Source organism: Gossypium hirsutum, chromosome A06 (assembly GCF_007990345.1).
Source record: "Gossypium hirsutum isolate 1008001.06 chromosome A06, Gossypium_hirsutum_v2.1, whole genome shotgun sequence".
Lineage (NCBI taxonomy): Eukaryota > Viridiplantae > Streptophyta > Magnoliopsida > Malvales > Malvaceae > Gossypium > Gossypium hirsutum.
The window spans coordinates 93,978,396-94,002,269 of NC_053429.1; the positions used below are offsets into that span (position 1 = coordinate 93,978,396).

The 23,874-nt window shown below is 31.6% G+C and overlaps 1 protein-coding gene across 2 annotated transcripts; it reads right to left on the bottom strand.

Annotated features, from left to right (window-relative positions):
* Positions 1–17,721: 17,721 nt before the first annotated feature.
* On the bottom strand, positions 17,722–22,151 carry LOC107934246 (equilibrative nucleotide transporter 3). 2 transcript variants are annotated; one of them, XM_016866624.2, is made up of 10 exons: positions 21,975–22,151; positions 21,791–21,860; positions 21,577–21,681; positions 19,308–19,463; positions 19,071–19,214; positions 18,891–18,996; positions 18,626–18,798; positions 18,366–18,514; positions 18,005–18,263; positions 17,722–17,915 (listed from the first exon to the last, which is right to left on the bottom strand). In XM_016866624.2, exons 2-10 carry the CDS (start codon positions 21,830–21,832, stop codon positions 17,802–17,804), a joined length of 1,248 nt encoding a protein of 415 aa, XP_016722113.2. In that variant the 5' UTR covers positions 21,833–21,860; positions 21,975–22,151; the 3' UTR covers positions 17,722–17,801. The 2 variants fall into 2 exon arrangements, with proteins under 2 accessions (XP_016722113.2, XP_016722111.2); XM_016866622.2 differs by having other exon boundaries at positions 21,791–22,079.
* Between the last annotated feature and the right edge of the window lie 1,723 nt (positions 22,152–23,874).

The window sequence follows — 23,874 nt, forward strand, 5'->3', positions numbered from 1 at the left end:
GCTTACTCCCTTCCTTTCCTTTTCTTTAGTTTTATTAGGTTAGCTCGGGATTGAAGATCGTCGGAGGCAGCACCATATTATCAAGCCATCACCTTTGGAATATTGATATATATTAAGCGTTTTCAAGTAAGTGGCATGTATAGGGGCTTGGTTTTTATAATATGTGTAATTATGATTAGCTGAATGTATTGGCCTATATTGAGTTATTTGTATATGGCCAAAAGGTGTGGGTCATATGGACTATTGTTGTGAACCTATCTATCTATGCTATGTTCTAATACTTGTGAATGTGTCTTAATATAGGATGCTAAATCATTGAAATAATGCCATGATACGTGTCCTTGGCGTGTATATAGATGTGAAAGATTAAGGATAACATAAAGGCTTGGAAAATAGCCTAAGTGTTGGCCACACGGGCTGAGACACGACCGTGTGTCTCAACTGTGTGGGGAAAACAGCCTTAGCACATGGGCGTGTGACTTGGCCATGTGGTTCAATTTGTTTGCTATCATCATAAACAGAGAGTTACGTGGCCTGAGGACATGGGCGTGCCCCTATGTCCACACAGGCGTGTGACCCTGTTTCATGGAAGAATTTTCTAAGTTTTCCCAAAACTTTCCAAGGTTATCAGTTTAGTCACGGACCTCTCCCAATGTATGTTTTGGGCTTCGTAAACCCAAGTAAGGGACGATATGCAAGCGTATGATTAATTTGAATCTAAATGAAATTTTATGGCCCAGTTTTTACATGATTGTTTGTATTTAAGTCCGGTAATGCCTCGTACCCTATCTCGGCCTTGGACTCGGGTGAGGCGTGTTACAAGAGTAGTGTTATAGACTTTGCGAGATAAGCAGCTATTTACAAAGCTTAGCAAATGTGAATTCTAGTTGCGCGAAGTAGGTTTTCTAGGGCATATTGTGTCAGCATTGGGTATTCAAGCAGGTCTGTAACACCCCTAGCTCGTATCCGTCACTGGATTAGGGTTATGAGGCATTACTGATCATACTATTATTTATACAAATATTTATTATAAATTGCAGTTCGAGATCTAGATCACATTTATGCTTGTAACCCAATCAAATATCAAATCTTAAAAATTCCAACATGCACAACGCAACATAAATAATGCATAACCCAATATATATATATGTACATATATTAAACATTTCATACATATACAGGACATAGAACACATCAATAACTTCATTATTAAATATTAGACTTGTTTTATAAAAGTCATGCATATGCTCAAAGTTTACATCAATTAAAACAAATATCATTACCAACCTTATTATTCATTTATGCAGCATATATATATTAGCCTATATAAATTTCATGTGTTATGCATATTTACACAAATTAAGAATAAGCATTCGAGTACATATATAAAACCCATTCCATTCTTTACCTACTCGGCTATCACAATTCATTTACACATTTTCATAACCTTACAAATAATCAATGAATCTATACAACCATGCACATATACATATCAACCATAATGTAAACGTATATATGTACATGTAAAGACATATAAAAGCTCATCTACATGCCATGACCGAATATCTAAACACACATATTCTTTGTCATTAAACCAAACTCCTTATATTAATCTAAGGCCCTATATGTCTAAATTATCATGATAATTAAGTTAAGTACCATACACATCATTAATATAGTCTATAAGTGGACACCGAATTTACTTCATGCATAAATGTCTTGATTCTTACCTTACAAATGCATGTCCTACCTTAGCACGATTAACATCTATTATACACCATGTGGCCGAAACACATAGCAACATCACAAACATTATATTTATTGGATACACTTTCAATAAAGATCAACCAAGACCAAGCATATATATAATATAGTGAAATTCATTCATGTCACATCTAAATTCAACAAACAACCTTATGATACGATCACATAACACGATTTATAATCATCCATAGCACACAACATAATAATCAAAATGAACTCAAACCCTAAATAAAACCAAAACCAAATTATAGCATAGAAAACAAGCCATCTTCGCATGGCCTTTATACATAACCAAAGTTCATTATTTCAAAACACATTCCAGCCTATACATGCCATAGCTCCAAAATGCAACTTATAAAATATCGAAAGCGGTTGATAGTGTGATAGACTTTGCTAACGATCCCCGAGCTTGTAACTTGAATCCAAAATCTATAAAACAGAGTAAACATGAATACACAGAGTAAGCTATTATAGCTTAGTAAGTCATGAGCAAATAAACAACCCAATGATATATTCAACTCATTTTAAGCTAATCCAAATTTCATTGTCATTATCAAGCCTAACCTTAAACCTACAAATGAGATAAATAATACATCTTCACACACAAATACTACCTTGGTCGAATACTCTCTTAATCAATTTGACCTAATATCATTCAACTTTCTAAGCCAAAATGTCTTAATATAATCAAACATACACATACACATTTATATAAGCTCAAGAACCATAATATAACTTCATGTACATATACCACTTATATGGTCAAATATACATGCACACATATATACACATATCCAAGAATCAATTCTACAATATTCATACCATTTATTTACAAGGCCGAATACATTTACCAAAATTCACATATAATCCTCATTTGTATCACGCATAATTAGTAACAAACATCAAGCTACTTATTTACATTATCTCAAGTAAACAACAAGCTAACTCATTCCTGATCATTTAGCTCAGTTTACACATCCATTCATGATTTTCTTTGCCTAAAGAACCATTTGGAATTGGATAGGACACTCGGATAATCACACATATTGTACAATGCCGACGTCCCAGATGTGATCTTACATGTAATCACATATCAATGCCACTATCCCAGACAAGGTCTTACTCGCACACATATATAGGAATCCTATGTCATGACATATGTATCCTAACTATTCCTAAGGTTCATACAGGGCTTTCGAACGTCGTAACTTGGTCGAAACCAATTCAGAAACATAGTAATCAAGCTTATTCACATTCGGCTTTAGCATAAATAAAATTATATATTTCATTTTAGCATACATATACCTTGCATTTAATTAAAACTAAGTATTTCTATTTGTTTATAAACTTACCTCGGACGATACAAAACGGAACAGGCAGTTAGTCGACAACTTTCGTTTTCCCCCGATCCAAATTTGATTTCTTTAGTTATTGATCTAAACATATTCAAATTAAGCTCATTCAAACATATTTTCATTCAATTTAGTCCAAAAACATATAAATGGGAAAATTACCATTTTACCCCTGACATTTACACTTTTTACAATTTAGTCCCTATTGCACAAAACACAAAATATACAAAATTTCAATATACCCACGTTGGGCCAAATTTTACCCATGCTCATACAAGTCCATATATTTAATTTATTTTACATTTTTGTCCCTCAAATTATTATTTTTGCAATTTAGTCCTAATTACTCAAAATCATCAAAAACTCCAATACAAAACATGTTAATCTAAAACATATCTTTCATATTTCATCATCAAACAACATAAATCACAAGCTCTCAACAATGGCATAACTCAAAATATTCACCAAAATAAAAAATTTAAGCATGGGTTTTGTAGTACTCAAAGTAACGATCTCAAAAACATAAAAATTATCAAAAACCAACTAAGAACGAACCTTAAATCGAGCTTGGAAGAATGGCCGAACCTAGGTTTTCTCTTTTATTTCTTTAGTTTCTTATTTTTGGTGGATGAACAAATGAAATAAAATATGAATATGTTAACTTGTTTTAATTATTATATGTTTATTAACCATATTACTAATTTAACCTTTATAATTTAATAAAAATCATTATTTTCCTTAGCCATTATTGTACATCTATATTAATAATGGCATAATTACAACTTTAAGGCTTCAATTTAGAAAGCCACTAACAATTCAGCCCCTTTTAGAAATAACCACTAAATTTTCATTTAACGCGATTAAGTCCTTTTATTTAATCGGACACTGGAACGATAAAATTAAATCACGAAAATTTCATAGATATAAACTCACACAAAATAAACATAGAAAATAATTTTAAAATATTTTGCTAACTCGGATTCGTGGTCCCAAAACCACCGTTCCGATTAGGGTCTAAATCGGTCTGCTATAACTCTCCCCCCTTAGGGATTTTCGTCCCCGAAAATCTTACCGATGAATTGGTTCGGATAATGTTCTCTCATTGCATCCTCTAGCTCCTACGTTTCTTCCTCAACCACATGTTTATGCCACAGTACTTTAACTAACAGAATCTTCTTATTTCGCAACTCTTTAATCTCGCGAGCCAGAATACAAATTGGTTCTTCCTCATATGTCATATCGGGCTTAATCTGAATCTCAAACAGACTAATCACGTGTCAAGAATTAGATCGATATCTACGAAGCATTGAAACATGGAATACATTGTGGATCTTTTCTAACTCAGGTGGCAACAACAGTCTGTAAGCAACCAGGCCAATGCGTTCTATAATCTCATACGGTTCAATAAACCTCGGACTCAATTTGCCTTTACAACCAAATCTGAGTATTTTCTTCCACGGTTAGACTTTCAAGAAGACTTTATCTCCGATCTAAAACTTTATATCTTTACGTTTCAAGTCTGTATATGATTCCTGATGATCTGATGCTACTTTCAAACTTTCACAAATCACTTTTCCTTTCTGTTCCGACTCTCTGATCAAATCAACCCCGTGTATTTTATTTTCAATGAGTTCAGTCCAATACAATGGTGTACAACATTTATGACTATACAAAGCCTCGTAAGGTGCCATTTTGATACTCGATTAAAAGCTATTATTATACGCAAATTCAATCAGAGGTAGGTATCGTTCCTACATACCTTCGAACTCAAGAATGCAACATCTCAACATATCCTCAAGTATCTGAATGGTTCGCTCAGGCTGACCATCTGTTTGCGGATGGAAAACAGTGCTAAAATGTAATTTTGTACCTAATGCATCTTGCAGTCTCTTCCAAAACCGTGATGTAAACCTTGGATCTCTATTCGAAACAATAGATATAGGTACCCCGTGTAATTTCACAATCTGGGATACATACAATTCAGCTAGCTTATTAAGCAAGTAGTCTGTATGTATGGGAACAAAATGAGCCGATTTAGTCAATCTATCAACAATAACCCAGATTGCGTCTTTCTTGTTCGGTGTCAACGGTAAACCAGATACGAAATCCATAGTAACTCTGTCCTATTTCCACTCAGGTATCATGATTGGCTGAAGTAATCCAAAAGGTACCTGATGTTTGTCTTTTACCTGTTAACAAATTAAGCATTTGGAAACAAAGTCAGAAATGTCTCGTTTCATACCATGCCACCAATAAAGCTGTTTCAGATCATTATACATCTCCGTACTACCTGGGTGAATACATAATTGACTGCTGTGAGCTTCATTAAAAATCATCTGAATTAACTCTGAATTCCTCGAGACACATATTCGGTTTCTGAATCTCAAATAGTCATCAGCATCAACTCGAAACTCTGAATCAACATTTGAATTACATTGAGCTCATTTTGCTATCAACTCATTATCAACCTTCTGGGCACCACAAATTTGTTGAACAAATAATGGTCTTGCTTTTAATTCAGCTATTATCGAACCATTCTTGGATATAGCCATATGCGCATTCATTGCACGCAAAGCAAACAGTTATTTCCGGCTTAGAGCATCAACAACAACATTAACCTTTCTCGGGTGATAGTCAATCACAAGCTCGTAATCTTTTAGTAACTCTAACCATCGACGTTGTCTCAAATTCAGATCTTTTTGAGTCATCAAGTATTTCATGCTTTTGTGATCAGAATAAACATGATATTTTTCACCGAACAGATAGTGGCGCCATATCTTCAATGCAAACACAATAGCTACCAGTTCTAAGTCGTGTGCCAGATAGTTCTTTTCATGTGGCTTTAAATGTCTCGAGGCATAAGTTATAACTTTTCCTTCCTGTATCAAAACACAACCCAAGCCATTTAAAGATGCATCACTATAAATAACAAATTCTTTACCTGATTCTGGCTGAACTAGTACTGGAGCTTAGGTCAAAAGGGTTTTCAACTGATCAAAACTTTTCTGGCACTTTTCTGACTACTCAAACTTAACGTCTTTCTGTAATAGCTTTGTTATCGAGGCTGCAATCATAGAGAAGCCTTTCACGAACCGTCGGTAGTAACCAGTAAGTCCTAAAAAACTTCAGACTTTAGAAACATTCCTCGGGGGTTTCCAATCAAGTATAGCTGAAATTTTACTCGAATCAACCTGAATACCCGATACTGATACAACATAGCCCAGAAAACTAACTTCGCTTAACCAAAACTCGCATTTACTGAACTTTGCATACAACTATTTATCTCACAAAGTCTGTAATACAAGTCTGAAATGTTCGGGATGTTCGGTTTCATCATGGGAGTAGATCAAAATGTCATCTATGAACACAACCACAAATCGATCCAAGTACTGTCTGAAGATCCGATTCATCAAATCCATAAAAATAGCAGGTACATTAGTAAGTCCGAAAGGGATAACCAAACACTCATAGTGTTCATACCTCGTTCGAAATGCAGTCTTTAGCATATCGGAGTCTTTAACTCACAACTGATAGTAGCCAGATCTTAAATCTATCTTCAAAAACACTATAGCCCCTTTCAACTGATGAAACAAATCATCAATCTGTGGCAACGGATATTTATTCTTTATAGTCACCTTATTGAGCTGTCTATAATCAATGCACATTCTCATAGTTCTATCTTTCTTTTTTACAAACAACACTGGTGGTGAGAAACTCGATCACGCGAAGCCTCTATCTATCAACTCTTGCAACGGAGCTTTCAATTTTTTTAATTCTGTAGGTGTGATTCTGTACGAAGCTATGGATATCGGAGTGTCTTAGGCATTAACTCAATACCAAACTCTACCTCCCGAATAGGTGGCAAACCCGGTAATTCTTCAAGAAACACATCCGGATACTTGCACACAACATGTACTGATTCAATGTTTCTTTCAGCCACTTCACTATCAAACAAATATGCAAAGTAAGCTTTCCAGCCTTTTCTCACATATTTCTAAGCTAACGTTGAAGAAATCACTTCTGGTAACCCATTCAGATCATTAGATTCAATCCGAATAATCTCATCATTCTGGCACCGTAAATCAATAGTCTTTCTTTTGCAGTTTACAATAGCATCATGCAAAGTCAACCAGTCCATACCCAAAATTATGCCGAACTCATCAAATGGCAACAAAATCAAATCAGCTGAAAAACACGAATCTCAAACCATTAAGGGACAATTCTTACACACTTTGTCAACCATAACACACCGACCCAAGGGGTTTGAACTCTAATCACAAACTTAGTAGACTCAACAGGTAAAGTCTTATTGAATACTAATGTCTCACACACATAAAAATGAGTAGAACCAAGATCAATCAATGCAATTACATTAGTATCATAAAGAGTGAATGTACCAGTAATGACATATGAGGATGAAGCCTTCTCTCGTGCATGAATAGCATAGGCTCTGGTAGGTGCACAAGCTTCAGATCTGACTGCTGTATCTTTAGTCCCTCTCTGACTGCCACTCGTATTACCCACATTTCTGGGTGGTCTACCTCAAGCTACAGTATTACCCGATCTCATATTCTGCACTAGATTTTCTTCAGCTAACACTGGGCAATCACGAATATAATGATCCATCGATCCACATTTAAAACAAGCCCGATCATACAACCTGCAACTGTCGAGATGTCATTTGCCGCGCTGTTTACACTCGGGTTGATTTGATCTAACATTCACCCCACTAGCTACTGAGGTAGCTCTCTAGTTCACAGGTGGTCTATTCTGATCCCATCTAGAATAACTCGTAGTGGCTTTAAAACGGCTAAAATCATCTCAAAAATTCTTTGGTACTAACTGGATTGACTTACCGGATGTTCTTTTACGTGCATCTCTAGCTTCAAAGTTAGTTTTTTCTTTTCTCTTTCCCAAGCTCTTCAGCTTTACAGGCTCACTCAACCAGTACTACGAACTCTTTTATCTCAAGTATGCCAACTAACAGTTTAATGTCTTCATTCAACCCATCTTCAAATCTTTTACACATTATGGCTTCAGTAGAAACACACTCTCAGGTATATTGACTGAGTCTCATAAATTTCTGCTCATACTCTGTCACGGTCATCCGACCCTGTTTCAACTCTAAAACTTATTTGCACTTCTGGTCAATAAATCTCTGACTGATATATTTCTTACGGAACTCAGTCTAAAAAAACTCCCAGGTAACCCACTCTTTCGAAACCACTAATACTAGAGTATTTCACCAGTGATATGCTGTGTCTCGAAGTAAAGATATGGTACATTTTAAACATTCATCCAAGGTACAGGACAGCTCATCCAACACACGGATAGTATTATCAAGCCCAAACTCAGCCTGCTCAGCATCATTATCAGCAGCTTTAAATTCTTCAGCCCCGTGTTTTCTAATTTTATCAACAGGTGGCTTATATAATCTTAGCGGATCACTTAGTTAAGGTATAGCAGGCATCGAAGATGGATTAGTCGATGATGGAGGTTATTGCGCAGCCGGGTTAGTCCGGATATATTGAGTAGCCGGGTCAAGAATCAACTTGTGCTCTCCCTTAAGTGGGAGCAGGTGCTACACTCTCGACATCATCAGCTACAGCTTTGTCGGGATCCATTCACTATATGAAAGCACATTTTCAAATGTCAGAAGTCATCACACTATCACAGTATATAATATGGCATGTATAGCTACACTTACACATACTATATTAGTCCTAGAACCGACTAAACCGTAGCTCTGATACCAATAAAATGTAACAACCCTAGCCTGTATCCGTCGTCAGATTATGATTATGAGGCATTATCGATCATACTATTATTTATACAAATATTTATTATAAATTGCAATTCGAGATCTAGATCACATTTATGCTTATAACCTAATCAATATGAAATCTTAAAAATTCCAACATGCACAACACAGCATAAATAATGCATAACCAAAAATATATATGTACATATATTAAACATTTCATACATATACAGGACATAGAACACATCAATAACTTCATTATTGAATATTAGACTTGTTTTATAAAAGTCATGTGTATGCACAAATTTTACATCAATTAAAACAAATATCATTACCAACCTTATTATTATTTTATGCGACATATATATATTAGCCTATATAAATTTCATGTGTTATGCATATTTACACAAATTAAGAACAAGCATTCGGATACATATATAAAACCCATTCCATTCTTTACCTACTCGGCTATTACAATTCATTTACACATTTTCATAACCTTACAAATAATCAATGAATCTATACAACCATGCACATATAAATATCAACCATAGTATAAACGTATATATGTACATGTAAAGACATATAAAAGCTCATCTACATGCCATGACCGAATATCTAAACACACATATTATTTGTCATTAAACCAAACACCTTATATTAAGTTAAGGCCCTATATGTCTAAATTATCATGATAATTAATTTAAGTACCATAACATCATTAATATAGTCTATAAGTGGACACCGAATCTAATTCATGCATAACTGTCTTGATTCTTACATTACAAATGCACGAACTACCTTAGCACAATTAACATCTATTATACACCATGTGGCCGAAACACATAGTAACATCACAAACATTATATTTATTGGATACACTTTCAATATAGCTCAACCAAGACCAAGCATATATATAATATAGCCAAATTCATTCATGTCACATCCGAATTCAACTACCATCCTTATGATACGATCATGTAACATGATTTATAATCATCCATAGCACATGGCATAATAATCAAAATGAACTCAAACCCTAAATAAAACCAAAACCGAATTCTAGCATAGAAAATAAGCCATTTTCACATGGCCTTTATACATAACCGAAGTTCATTATTTCAAAACACATTCTAACCTATACATGCCATAGTTTCGAAATGCAACTTATAAAATACCAAAAGCGGTTGATAGTGTATAGACTTTGCTGACGATCCCCTAGCTTGTAACTTGAATCCAAAATCTATAAAACAGAGTAAACATGAATACACAGAGTAAGCTATCATAGCTTAGTAAGTCATAAGCAGATAAACAACCAAATAATTTATTCAACTCATTTTAAGCTAATACAAATTTCATTATCGTTATCAAGCCTAACCTTAAACCTACAAATGAGATAAATAATACATCTTCATACACAAATTCTACCTTGGCCGAATACTCTCTTAATCAATTTGACCCAATATCATTCAACTTTCTAAGCCAAAATGTTTTAATATAATAAAACATACACATACACATTTATATAAGCTCAAGAACCATAATATAACTTCATGTACATATACCACTTATATGGCCGAACAACATGCTCACATATATACACATATCCAAGAATCAATTCTACAATATTCATACCATTTATTTACAAGGTTGAATACACTTACCAAATTCACATATAATCTTTATTTGTATCATGCATAATTAGTAACAAATATCAAGCTACTTATTTACATTATCTCAAGTAAACAACAAGCTAACCCATACCTAATCATTTAGCTTGTTTTACACATCCATTCACTATTTTCTTTTCACCGATGAACCATTCGAAATTAGATAGGACACTCGAATAATCACACATATCGTACAATACCAACGTTTTGACGTGGGCTTACAATATCTAATCACATATCGATGCCACTGTCCCAAACAGGGTCTTACTCGCACACATATATCGAAGTCACATATCGATGCCATGGTATTACTAGCACACATATATCAGAATCCTATGTCATGACATATGCATCCTAACATTCCTAAGGTTCATACAGGGCTTTCAAACGTCGTAACTCGGTCGAAACCAATTTGGAAACATAGTAATCAAGCTTATTCACATTTGGATTTAGCATAAATAAAATTATATATTTCATTTTAGCATACATATACCTTGCATTTAATTAAAACTAAGTACGTCTATTTGCTTATAAGCTTACCTCGAACGATACAAAACGGAATAGGCAGCTAGTCGACAACTTTTGTTTTCCCCCGATCCAAATCCGATTTCTTTAGTTCTTGATCTAAACATATTCAAATTAAGCTCATTAAAACATATTTTCATTCAATTTAGTCCAAAAACACATAAATGGGCAAATTACCATTTTACCCTTAATATTTCCACTTTTTAAAATTTAGTCCCTATTACACAAAACACAAAATATACAAAATTTCAATATACCCATGTTTGGCCGAATTTTACCCATACTCATACAAGTCCATATATTTCATTTATTTCACATTTTAGTCCCTCAAATTATTATTTTTGCAATTTGGTCCTAATTACTCAAAATCATCAAAAACTCCAATACAAAACATGTTAATCTAAAACATATCTGTCATATTTCATCATCAAACAACATAAATCACAAACTTTCAATAGTGGCATAACTCAAAATATTCAACAAAATAAAAAATTTAAGCATGGGTTTTGTAGTACTCGAAGCAACGATCTCAAAAACGTAAAAATTATCAAAAAATGACTAAGAATGAACCTTAAATCGAGCTTGAAAGGGTGGTCGAACATAGGTTTTCTCTTTTCTTTCTTTAGTTTCTTATTTTCGGTGGATGAAAAAATGAAATAAAATATGAATATGTTAACTTATTTTAATTATTATATGTTTATTAACCATATTACTAATTTAACCTTTATAATTTAATAAAAATCATTATTTTCCTTAGCCATTACTGTACATCTATATTAATATTGGCATCATTTCAACTTTATGGCTTCAATTTAGAAAGCCACTAACAATTCAGCCGCTTTTAGAAATAACCACTAAATTTTTATTTTACTCGATTAAGTCCTTTTATTTAATCTGACACTCAAACGATAAAATTAAATCACAAAAATTTCACAGATATAAATTCACACAAAATAAACACAGAAAATAATTTTAAAATATTTTTCTAACTCGAATTCGTGGTCCCAAAACCACCATTCTGATTAGGGTCTAAATCGGGTTGTTACAAGATTTGAGTAAGATTTTGGCAATATTGGATTGGAAGCCTCCGAGAAATGTATCCGAAGTCCAAAGTTTTCTGGGTCTTACCAGTTATTACAGCAATTCGTAAAAGTTTTCTCAATGATTGCAACTCCGTTGATGAGACTACTTCAGAAAGATGTTAAGTCTGAGTGGTTAAACAAGTGCCAGAAAAGTTTTGATTAGCTGAAAGCTTTATTGACTGAAGCTCCAGTGTTAATTCAGCTAGAATCAAGTAAAGAATTCGTAATCTATAGTGATGCATCGTTGAATGGTCTAGGCTATGTTTTGATGCAGGAAGGCAAAGTCATAGCTTATGCCTTGAGACAATTAAAGTTGCATGAAAAGAATTATCTGATGCACTATTTAGAATTAACAGCTATCGTGTTCGTGTTAAAGATTGGGCGCCACTATCTGTTCGGTGAGAAATGTCATGTTTATTTTGATCACAAGAGTTTGAAATATTTGATGACTCAGAAAGATCTGAATTTGCGACAACAGAGGTGGCTTGAATTACTAAAAGATTACGAATTAGTGATTGATTGTCATCTGGGAAGGGCCAATGTCATTACTGATGCTTTAAGCCGAAAATCTTTATTTTCTCTACGTGCGATGAATACCCAGTTGGCATTATCTGATGATGGCTCGATTGTAGCTGAGTTGAAAGTGAGACCATTATTTATACAACAGATTTACGAAGCTCAAAAAGTTGATAATGAATTGTTAACAAAATGAGCTCAAAGTGATTTGAATTTTGATTCAAAGTTTCGAGTTGATACTGATGATTGTTTAAGATTTAGAGGCTGAATATGTGTTCCGAGAAACTTAGAGTTAATTCGGTTGATTTTGAGCGAAGCACATAGTAGTCGTTTGTCTGTTCATCTGGAAAGTATGAAAATGTATAACGATCTGAAACAGTTTTACTGGTGGTCTGGTATGAAGCGTGATATCTCTGAATTTGTTTCAAAATGTTTAATCTGTCAGCAAGTTAAAGCTGAGCATCAGGTACTGTCTGGGTTACTTCAGTCGATTATGATTCCCGAGTGGAAATAGGACAGAGTCACGATGGATTTTGTATCAGGTTTGCCCCTATCTCCGAGTAAGAAAGATGAGATATGAGTGGTTGTTGATAGACTGACTAAATTGGCTCATTTCATTTCGGTACGCACAGATTATTCACTTGATAAACTTGCTGAGTTGTACATCTCTCAGATTTTGAGATTGCGCAGAGTACCTATTTCTATTGTTTCAGATAGAGATCCGAGATTTTCATCACGTTTCTGGAAGAAATTGCAAGATGCACTGGGTACAAAGCTACACTTTAGTACTGCTTTTCATCCGCAAACAGATGGTCAATTTGAGCGGATTATTTAGATACTCGAGGATATGTTGAGATGTTGCATTCTTGAGCTTGAAGGTACGTGGGAACAATATCTGCCATTGATTGAATTTGCGTATAATAATAGTTTTCAATCGAGTATAAAAATGGCACCTTACGAAGCATTGTACTGTCACAAATGTCGAATACCTTTATATTGGACTGAGCTCAGCGAGAATAAGATTCACGGGGTCAATTTGATTAAAGAGACTGAACAGAAAGTGAAATTGATAACAGAAAGTGAAATTGATTCGTGAAAGTCAGAAAGCAGCGTCAGATCGTCAGAAATTGTACGTAGACTTGAAACAAAAAGATATTGAGTTTCAAGTCGGGGATCGAGTGTTTTTGAAAGTGTCTCCGTGGAAGAAAATACTTAGATTTGGCAGAAAAGGCAACTTAAGTCTGAGATTCATCGGGCTGTATGAGATTATCGAGCGTATCGGGCCAGTTGCTTATAGATTGTCGTTGCCACCTGAGTTAGAAAAGATTCATAATGTATTTCACGTATCGATGCTTCGACGATACAGATCAGCTCCCCCGCATGTGATTTTCCCCTCTGAGATTGAGATTCAATCCGATATGACATACGAAGAAGAACCGATCCGAGTTTTAGATCACGAGGTTAAAGAATTGAGAAATAAGAAAATTTTATTAGTGAAAGTCTTATGGCATCGACATAGCATTGAAGTGGGAGCCCAAGAATGCGATGAGAGAGCAATATCCGAACCTATTCACTGGTAAGATTTTTGAGGACGAAAATCCTTAAAAGGGTAGAGTTGTAATTGCCCGGTTTTAGCTAAATCAGAACAGTGGTTTCGGAACCACAAATTCGAAGTTGTAAAATTATTTTAATATTATTTTTGGTGTTTACAGCATGATATTTGTTATGTGTGAAAATTTTGTGATTTAATTTTATCGATTGATTAGTTAATTTGATAAAAGGACTAAATCACATAAAATGTAAAATGGCTTTCTAGTTGTTATAGTACTTATTTGATATGGTTTCTTGATTTTAAAATCCTTAAAATGAAATTAGGCCATTGAATACATGAATGGACGATAATGGCATGCATTACATGGTTTTATTATTAAATCATTAAGGTTATTATGGTAAATGGATAATAAAATGTAATTAAAATAAAAAAAAACATAAAATGCATGCATTATCATCTTTTTGGCCAAAAGTTAAGAAGAAAAAGAAACTATTCTGAAGCTTGCAAGTTCGGCACTTTGATGTTCTAAATTAGGTATGTTCTTTGCTCGGTTTTTGATAATTTTTATGTTTTTGAGATTGTTGCTTCGTATACTAGTTAGCCATGCTTTAATTTTCGGATTTGATGATGAATTTTTGATTTTCCACTGTTGATATATTGATGTTTTTGTTGTTTGATGATGAAAAATAAATATTTGTTATTAGATTATCATAGTTTATTAAGTGATTTTTTGAAAAAAAAATGCTTGTTAAGGACTAAATTGTGAAATTTGTAAATTGAGGGGTCAAAATATGAAATAAATGAAATTAATGGGCTGCTAAGGACCTAAGGAAAATTCTGCTTAACATGAGCATGTTGAAATTTTGTGTATTTTGAGTTGTTTTGAAATAGAGACTAAAATTGAGAAAATGTGAAATGTTAGGGGCTAAAGTGAAAAATGTTCATTTATGTATTTTTGGGTGAAATTGAATGAATATGTAATTAAATAAGTTAAATTTAAATTTATTTAGATTAAGAAAAGAAGAAATTGGATTTGGATCGGGGGAAGTCAAAAGTTGTTGAATAGTCGTTCTGATCCGTTCGTTTCCAAACGGGGTAAGTTTATAAGTAATTAATGTTCTTAAATTCAAATGTATATATATTATATGTAGCCAAATTGAATTGTATGTATTAAAATATATGTTACCGAATTGATTTGAGCATTGGTTGACTAGTTTCGTGCATCGATTGATTTAATTACGAAGTCGTAAGCCTCGAACGAACCTTAGGAAATGTATCAAATACTGATGTCATGACATAAGGCTTTAGAGATGTGATTTCATGTAAGACCATGTCTGGGACATTGGCATCAAAGTGAGAAAATGTGTAAGACCATGTCTGGGACATTGGCATCGTATATGATTCGTATAAGACCCTGTCTGGGACAGTGGCATCGATATGTGTTAACATGTAAGACCATATCTTGGATATGGCATTGTATGAGCTTTATATGATTTCCGTGTATCCCTAACAATTCTGAATAGTTCATCAGGCAATGTCAAATCGAGACCGAAGGTGAATTTGATCTAAATAATTCAGGTACGTATGAGGTTTATATATTCATTGAAAAAAAAGGCGAGTTAATTGATGTGGTAATATGGATTATATGAGAAAAGTGATTGTATATGTGTATAAGATTAGCTAAATTTGGCCTATTCGAATTGTGTTTTATGTGTTCTTGTGATGAATAATTTGTTTATGGCTTACTAAACTTTCAAAGCTTATTTTGTGCATTCTTTCTCTGTTTTATAGATATATAAAGCTAGTTTTGAGCTCGGGGATCGTCAGGGATCATCGTCACACTATCGACCATTATTCAATACTTTTGAAGTTTGTAACTAAGACATATAGCATGTATAGGCTAGTTTTGTTATGGTTAGTTTTGAATTGTTTATAAATAGCCATGCGAAGATGTCTTGATAATGATGTTCAATATGATGTATTTTCGTTCATGATATAAACTCATTTTGGGAAGTATGTTTCATGGTATATATGTATGGTGTGTTCAGTTATATGATTCGGCAGTAATGATTAGTGGATGCGTGTGTTTTTGATATAATGAATATGTTCCTATAGGCTAAGTATGTATAAGTAATTTCTTGTGAAAATGGTCATTTGGTACGGTATTTAGTGGCAAAAGATGACTATGTTTATGGATGTTTGGTCGATCATTTGAGCAAGTATAATATGTCTAGTTAATAATGTTAATTAACTATAAAATGTTATAACTTATTGAGGTTAAATTTGATGACCGAATAGATGGCTAATTTATTGGTTGTGAATATGTATTTTTGGGCATGATAATTAGTCTTGTACTTTGATTTGTTATTTGTGTTCAAAAATGTTTAATGTGGCTTTAGTGTAATTCGCATGAGTTGGCAATAATTATAATTGTATTTGGTTATTAAGTGATGCTTGTTTATGTGTTATATATATATATGTATGACTATAAAGACGTGTGGATAGTTTAACTTAGATTATTGTGTGAAAGTGCATAATATACGAATTGGTTTGTTCATTAAATAGTTAATAGAGTGGGATAATTATGGCTTGGTATTTGAGATTGGAAATGACTTTTGTTTTTAGGATGATATGCGTATAATATGGAAGCATTAAAAGTATAGTTGGCCATGATGTAATGTTAACTATAGTCTTATATGTTAATGAATATTATGCCATGTGATATGGTTGGTTGGATTAAATTGCGGATGGGTATAGATAAGCAAAATGGTATGTTTAGTATTTAGATGAAGTAATGAAATTGTACTAAGGGGAGTATTAATGCATGTTTGGTACATGAGATGAAAAATGTTGGTTAATGATTTAGTCATTTGCATGCTATGAAATTTGATGCTCATAAGGTTCGAATTTTGTATATAAAATAAAGAATATGTAGTATGGTTTTTATGTAAGTTAATTGGTTCGAAAATTTGATTATATTCATGACATTGATATGGTTGAATTTTGAAGCATGGTTCGTATATGTAATATGATTAATAATACATGTTTGATTTTAATTGGTTATGTGCTTTATATAAACGAATTTGACTTGTATGAATAAGAGGATGGTTATTAATTTGAGTATGGAAAAATTTTGTAAAGGAAAATATATCACTTTATGTATGAATAGTAATTAATGATTGTTCTGAACTATATTTTGATCGGTAATGCTTTGTAACCCTAATTCGACGACGAATACGGGTGAGAGGTGTTACAATCTCCATCAACAAATAGAGGTCAAACACTTTTTTTTTGTTATACTTTATTAATAGTATTTATAATTTTAATTCACTTCTTGAATGTATAACTGATTTTAAACTAATTTGCAAGTCGATTTTAATCTAACTATATTACTTTCTAAAGCTAAGTATATTACTTTTTTTTTAAAGAATTAGATTAAAATATTAAGCATCTCGAAGGTTGGTTATAGCGGCATGGCATTGTTCAACATTCTCACAAATTAAAAGATAAAATCTAATATTTCAGCATTTGTGAAAAATCAAATTTCTACATCATATAACAACCTAAGCCTTGAATCTTTTAAAAGGCATTCTTTTTACCAATGAGCCACAACCAATCCAAAGAAACCCCTGCAAATATCCCAAGTAATAGACATAGCACTAGTATATTACCCAAGGCATTTTGTTCAGGCCCCTGTCAAAAGAAAACAAGAAATTTTTGTTAGAGATTACAAAGAATATTACGATAAATTTCATACTGCAACTTACTATGCCAACACTAACCTTGTAACATTTAGGTGCTGCAGTCATCACGCAGACCGTAAGGTGACCATTTGTTAATCCCAGGAATGATACGAGCAATATCATCCATCCTTGATCACCATACTTGGCAGTGAAGTAAAAAGCAGGGATCAGTAAGAAACGAGAAAGTATTGCAATCGTAAGGCCTTTCCTTGACTCTATCTTCAAGAATTTCACAAGGGGAAGATATCTTGATATCAAATCCCACACATTGTAAGATGCTATCAACACAAGTGGATACCTAGAAACACATCAATCGTATCATATTTATCTGCAAGTGGATATTTAGATCTTTAGGTAAAGCAACTTCAAATGTCATTTCACTGAATGAATGAAAACTTACCATGTACCCAACTTATGTTCACCAGTGTTTTCGTATAAGAATCCAGGGAAAATCGATAGTGTTAAGACGTATATTAGAAATAGGTCAAGCGCATAATCTATGTTTTGAATGAATAATTGTTTGTTGCTTAGCCTCTCATTCTGTTCATTCTGTGAAAATGAGAAAAAAAAAAAAAAAAGAAGAATAAGAAGGAAGTTGTATTAACTTAAAGCAAGGTTAAAAGCGGTTTTGAGAAATATTTGGTAAAGGTCAGTATTTACATGGTCTTCTTTTGTTTGGATACCAGCAGCCGCAAGATCAGCTTGAACAGTTTTTGATCCTTCTAAAGCTGCCTTGGAGCGGAAGTACTTCACTATTGGCAATTTGGGGAAGAAATATGTATACAATAGGACACATAGGAACTCAAATAATGTAGAAATAGCTAGAAACAACACTGCAAAAAGGAGAGAATTTTTGTTTCAACGAACTAACAGACGTAGCCAAATTAATGACGGTTTTGTCAAATAGCAAAGAAAAGGCACATACTTGCCCCTTTACGAAGACCATTGTTAGACTTTTCAAAGGCTGCTTTTGTGATAAGCCTTAAAGCAGAGGTCAAGGCACCAGATGCAGCCAAACCAGCAAAGAAGGACTGAATCATAAAACCAACAATTAACCGTTAAATCAACTGTTAATCAAGTGTTAAAGAAAATAAAGAAAACCAACCTGGATAAAGTCAGGGAGCATGAAAGACAAATCGCCAACAATTCCACCTTGAACACAGGCATCTGCAACTCCAAAAAAAGCAACAATAACACATATACCAATGAAAGATCCAAGTCCTCCTCTCCCTGATGTAGCTAAATCTAACTATCGAAGAAATGATGGGGGGAAAAATAGAGGTTAGTTGGAGAATGAAGTGGATGATGGAGTGTGTAAAATAAAGGAGCAGTTTTACTTTACCACTAAGAGCATGAAAGTACTTGCAACGAAAAGTGAGTATCCAAATATGTTCCTCCGTCTAGTATTAATCTTTGATTCGTTGTATGCCAATATTGACATTGTTCCAAAGGCAAAGGGTTGATAAACCAGAGTAAGCACCCTTGAAGGATGGTAGTCCTTCAAATGCAAACATACACATCATCAGATTAGGAACTCATTTTTATGAGATTTGGATAATATATGTATTGAACTATTGACAGAACAACGACGTTTAATGCTTGGAATATGCAGTTAATTAACATGATAGTGAATGTATCTTTGTGACAATTAAAATGTCACCCTGTAAAACGAACTATAGTTATGAAATAGTCATTATTTATATTAAAAATTATTAACTTTAAAAAAAATCTTATTTGAAATTTTTTAAGTTAATTTTAATCTATTAACATTAAAAAGTTATAACTAATATTCATAATACCAATATAAATTCTCAAAAGTATAAAATTAATTTCAACATAATAAATTAAAACAGTTAATTAACTAAAATGATTAATATGAGTAAACAAATATAAACTAAGAAAATAAAGGAAGTATTCCAGAAAAAAAGTAAAGAAAGTAAATATACAAAATGTGAATAAAAGACAAGCAACGAAGATAGATATAAAAGTGACAAATATGAAATAGACTGGTTTATTTCAATGTTATACTAATAAACTGATCAGATCATCAATTTTTCCTTAATTAATTCAATTGTAGGTTGAATAATAATTAAATATTAAAATATTATAAAATTCATTCAACCATCAATTTTTTATATAATAATTCATTGAAAGACTTCTAGCCTATATCAATTAATTTTTTATCGAATTAATCTAATTAGTTTATCTGATCTAATTCCAATAACAACAATTTATGTATCAATAATTTGTAAGAATTTTAGATGGTTAAAACAACATAAAATATTAAGGAAAAAAATTATACATATATAGTTTAAAAAACAAAACTAAAGATTACTTAAATACACAAGTAAATTCAGCCCTTTATGTTTATTCTAATTTTCTTTTTCATTTTTAAATTTTTTTCAAATATCTTTTACATTTTTTTCTATTTAAACAGTATCGAAAAAATAAAAATTGAAGTTTTTTCTTATTGCAGAATTATTTTATTTTTTTTGCCACCATCTCTATTTTTAACTTTAAAAATAGAATATTTACCATTTTTTAAACTTCGTATAATCTCCTTTATCCTCGTTTGTTGCAAGTAAACATATAAATCTTCTTTTATTGTTGTAAATCATCCTATTATTTTTCACAAAATTCACAAAAATGGATTTATTTTTATCATATTATGCGCATAATTGCTCATATATAAATATGTATTGTTATCAAAAATATAAATACTCAAAAATTAAAGCCAACCAAATATAATAATATTTTATGAGTTTACATCCCACTATTTATCTTTTTATTTTAATTATCCAAAAAAATACTTCCAAATTTAATTATAACAATTTTTTATCATCAAATTTTAATATTTATGGTTTGGGGTTTTTATTAAAAATATATTTTACACGTGTTTTTCACAATTTTTGGGTTTGATTTTTGTTTTAATAAAAAATCTAATCATTTATCAATATAATTGTACTTATTATTTTTGTAAATTTTTAATCTAATTCGACATTTATCATATTGATCTAGAATATTATATATATTAATATTTATTAAATAATTGAAAGTTTTTTATATAAAATAAATAATCAGAAAATTTTAAGCTACAATACAAAAATATATAAAACTGCTGTAAATGAATCCTTTCATCTAAAAAATATTATATAAAAGGAAGACAGAGAAAATAGAAGGGAAATGAAGGTAATGTTGAGTTAACTTATAAATTTTTTACTTGATAAATAATATTATTCTTAGAAATAAGAATAAAAATACCATTATTAAGAAATTAAGATTTAATAATAAAAACACACACAAAAGCCCAGCCGGATTTTGCATATATAGAAAAAGATCAATTGAATTTGACCATGACACAACTTTTATGAATTTATACTAATAGTCAATAAATATAACTCTACTATGGGATAAATATTAAAATTTTCATTATCTTATGTTTTAAATTCAATAAAAGAGAAAAAGAATATATTATAATATCTGTGGAAAGATAAAAAGACGTAAACTTGTAATTCAAAAAAAATTAAAATTTATGTTTAAAACCATATATATCATTTGAAAAAAAAATTAAAGAATAAACATTAAACACAAAGTAAGAAGAGTTTACTTACAGGAAACAAATTATAATAATAATCTCCCATTGTGAGCATACTATTCCAAGAGATGAGAGATCCAAATCCCAGAATCCAACAAACAATCATGGCACTCAGTTTTCCCTGATTTTTTTTTAACAATAAACTAAGTCAATAATACATGTAATTAAATTTAAAAAGATAACTCTAAGCTCATTGATAACTCAAACGAACAAGACGAGAAAGCACAAACCTCAAGCCTTGAAGGGGATTCTCCTCCATAAACATTAGTCATGTTTACTTGCTGGGTATTCTTCAAGATTCTGTCAGAAAACGAAGACCTTAACTTTGTAGTGATAATCAAAACTGGGTGTTCTTCAACCAAGGCGGGTCATAAGCAAGAATGGAAAAAAATATATATACACAGAAGAGCTTACAGTTATATTTAGAAGGATGATGTGAAGTGTGAACAGCTGAATAGTATAATAGAGGGTGTGAAAGGCAACAACATGACTTTGTAAGGGAAAAACAATAAATGAAGGAAGAGATACCATTATATAAATAAAGATTCTTTTCCCTCTCTCAAGAAAAGGAAATCCATATGTACAAAAACAAAATTGATTATAATTTATGATGGGATCCGTTTTAGATCATTATATTTAATGCATTATTTTTTATTAATTATTTATCATATTAATGTTGTGGCCGAGTTAAGCTTTGCTGGATCCGTATACGAAAGTTATGGAGTTAAGGTAATTATTTATTGATATGAATAATTTAAAGGTATAATTTTAATTTTTAATATTTATATTTTTTTATTTTTACTCTTTATTTTTTAGTTAAATTTAGTTTTCAGAAAACAATTTAATTATTTTTTATGAAAATATTAATTAAATTATTTTTTAAAAAAATTGTCCACATATTTTAGGCTAAATTTTTTTTTATTTTAAATTTTTTTTTAAAAATTTTAGATTATTTGTTGGCATAGAATATTAGATAAATAGTGACACGTTAGCATGAAGCGCACGTAAACTGTCATGTGAGTTGCTACGCCAACATTATTAAAAATTAATATTTTAATTAATATTTTCATTTTTAAAGACTAATAATCAAATTTAAATAATAAAAATAAAAATTAAATTAATAAAAATATAAATATTAACTACTAAATTTATTATTATACTTAATTTGAAATAAAAAATTTTGCTTTATATAAAAGATTCTTTCCTTATTCATGAAAATTACAAAAAAAAAATTCCTTTTTGGGATGAAATTAGTGTGATTGCTGGTGATTCCAATTAAGCAACTTGAATTATTACACTTACTTATTTAATGATATTGAAATTCGATTTATATCTAATGACTAATGATCAATATGTAGTTGAAATTTAAAAGAAAATAAATTTTAAAAAGAAAAGTTACATTCAATGATTAATATTCGCAATTAAATTAATAAATATTCAAAAGGCGCAACTCAACTATAATCATCACAAACATATATATTTATTATTATTGTATTAAAAATAGGATTTAATCAAAGGAGTTAAGACGATGAGAGAAAATATTTAGTAGGAGTATTTTGTGCTCCACTGTATAAGAAAGTCAACAAGATAAGCTGAGGTATTCTTTAGTGCCAATTAATGAATGTGAACTCCAATAGGTGGAGTTGGGAGAAATGGAAATAAGGTGGAAAAGGCAGATATAAAAGAACAAAGCAGCTGTCATCGTAAATGGGCAGTAACCGAATTTTTTTAAAAAAAATTGAGTTCAAATGAATAAAAAATAAAATCATTTAACTTATTAATTTGAATTCAAAATTATCATAACTATCATTTGCAGAAGAAAGGCAAGCAATAGTTATGGACTCCTCGGCATGTGTATCGATGGAACGATCAGCGCATAGATATTTATTAATGTAAAAGCATACCATATGATTAGATATTGATGGCCATGGAATTATGATAAGGAGTGGCCCACATGGGCAGCCTACAAGTTTCCAAGCTAAGGCAACCTAGCGATTTACTTTAGGCTACCAAAAAAAGTAAAGAAAATTAAGGATAACCCAATGGTAAAATTAGTGGTAAATACCACTTTTTAAAAAAATTTAAAAAAATATATTATTTTTAACTCCATTTAATTTTTGAATTAAGGGTAAGGATGTTGATAATTCAATTAAAATTTAATTAATCATTGAATCAATCTAATTTAGTCAATTGATTAGTGGTCAAATTTAATTTGATTAAAAATTAATTAATAAGTTTTTAAAATTTTAATTATCGATTAATTTAACTTAAAAATCATGCAATTAATCGAAATAAAAGTGATTAGAAAAATCGT

Excerpts from the sequence above, each read along its gene's own strand:
- LOC107934246 (XM_016866624.2), bottom strand. The coding sequence starts at position 21,832 with ATGACTAATGTTTATGGAGGAGAATCCCCTTCAAGGCTTGAG. Across the intron at positions 18,515-18,625 it reads TCCAAACAAAAGAAGACCAT|AATGAACAGAATGAGAGGCT; the intron begins GTAAATACTGAC and ends TCATTTTCACAG. Across the intron at positions 17,916-18,004 it reads CAGCACCTAAATGTTACAAG|GGGCCTGAACAAAATGCCTT; the intron begins GTTAGTGTTGGC and ends TTCTTTTGACAG.